General features: G+C 36.9%; 1 protein-coding gene across 4 annotated transcripts in view; it reads right to left on the bottom strand.

The window, feature by feature from the left end:
* Positions 1 to 1760, bottom strand: part of si:dkey-17m8.1 (C-Jun-amino-terminal kinase-interacting protein 3) — an 18351-nt gene that overhangs the window by 8599 nt on the left and 7992 nt on the right. For all 4 annotated transcript variants that reach the window (XM_014012661.1, XM_014012663.1, XM_014012662.1 and 1 more), the window contains 2 exons: positions 1373 to 1611; positions 1082 to 1139 (listed from right to left, as the gene is read on the bottom strand). In XM_014012661.1, coding sequence (XP_013868115.1) covers positions 1082 to 1139; positions 1373 to 1611 — 297 coding nt within the window. The remainder of the gene's footprint in view (positions 1 to 1081; positions 1140 to 1372; positions 1612 to 1760) is intronic.

The raw sequence follows: 1760 nt of genomic DNA, 5'->3' as shown, positions 1-1760 counted from the left end.
TATGTATCTGTATGTAATGTATGTATGTAATGTATGTATCTGTGATGTATGTATCTGTATGTAATGTATGTATGTAATGTATGTATCTGTATGTGATGTATGTGTCTGTATGTTATGTATGTATCTGTATGTAATGTATGTATGTATGAATGTATGTATGTATGTATGTATCTGTATGTAATGTATGTATGTATGTATGTATCTGTATGTAATGTATGTATGTATGTATGTATGTATGTATGTATGTATCTGTATGTAATGTATGTATGTATGTATGCATGTATGTATCTGTATGTGATGGATGTATGTATGTGATGTATGTATGTATCTTTATGTGATGTATGTATGTGATGTATGTCTACATGTGTTTTGTGGACTTGGAGAAGGCGTTCGACCGTGTCCCAAGGGGGGCCTTGTGGGGGGTTCTCCGGGAGTATGGGGTACCGGGCCACTTGATACGGGCTGTCAGGTCCTTGTACGACCGGTGTCAGAGTCTGGTTATTCCTTACTTACTGCTCCTAAATACACTAATAAACCATAAATACAAGAGTTTTTTGCTGCTGTGTTCTTTTCACACTGGTTTTCTTTTGTTCGATCATAAAATAGAATAAAGTATCCTAACTGAGGCTTCCACCTTCTGGGATAAACTCTTGGTTTTTTATTTACTTTTTTCAGTTTTTCTCAGCATTACATGATGTATCCTTGGACAGAAACATCCCTTTTGTGCAAACTGAAAATATACATTTTGTTAAATAATCTTGTTTACTGTCAAATATTATATTAGGAGTCTATCCTTTTAAATCTTTACAAAATAAAGGGGAAACCAGATGCATTTTGTTATAAACAGCTGAATAAAACAACACAATTAAAAGAAGTTGTCATTTTAACCACATAATTTATGCACCACTTTGTTTTGTGTTTACCTTACAGAGATGGCTCAAAAGCAGATTTACTTGTTTAGGTTTTTCAGTCTAACCCAAGTGTTTTTATTTTCACTGAAGCAAGAAATGTTTATGCGACGACAACCCCCACCGTGGAAATCACACAAGACTAACGAGAACTAACGGAAAGTGAAACTCACTGAATGATTTTTAGATCCTCATACTGAGCAAGAATCTCCTCAAACTGGTCTGAACCACCTGAACAGAAAAGAGCGGTGAGACTTAGAAAAACAAGCAGAAACACTGATAACAAAAAATAAACTGCATGTTAGTGACTTTTATCTGTGTATTACAATAGTTTGTGTTTTGATTAATCAGTAGAACACAACACAGGATTTGTTAATGCATATATAATCTCCGTGTCATAGTGGCTCATTAATCCAACTTTGGGTGACAAAGTTTGTGAAAAAAGCCAATAAATGGGAGTTTACCTCTCACACTCGCCCCTTGGTCCACACTCTCCAAATAATCCCGACTCAACTCTGACAGTTCAGAGAAAACAGAGTCTGTGTTGCGTAGATCCCACTCCATGCCGTCGTCTTCCTCCTCCTCCTCCTGCTTCTTTTTCTCCTCCTCTCCATCTTTCTCCTCTTCCACTTTCAGCTCGTCCTCTAATTTGTTCTCCAGCTCCTCTTGTAGCGGCACGTCAGGTTTAGATTTCACTGGAGTGCTGGCAATGATTGTACATAAAATAATGATAATGTTAGAAAACAACTCCGTTTAAGCAAATTTTGGAAGTGAGAAATATTTTTCTAACACACACACACACACACACACACACACACACACACACACACACACACACACACACACACACAC

The sequence above is a fragment of the Austrofundulus limnaeus genome, unplaced genomic scaffold (assembly GCF_001266775.1).
Source record: "Austrofundulus limnaeus strain Quisiro unplaced genomic scaffold, Austrofundulus_limnaeus-1.0 Scaffold93, whole genome shotgun sequence".
Taxonomy (NCBI): domain Eukaryota; kingdom Metazoa; phylum Chordata; class Actinopteri; order Cyprinodontiformes; family Rivulidae; genus Austrofundulus; species Austrofundulus limnaeus.
Note: the sequence above shows the minus strand (reverse complement) of the source record. Positions and strands in the feature narration are given on the sequence as shown.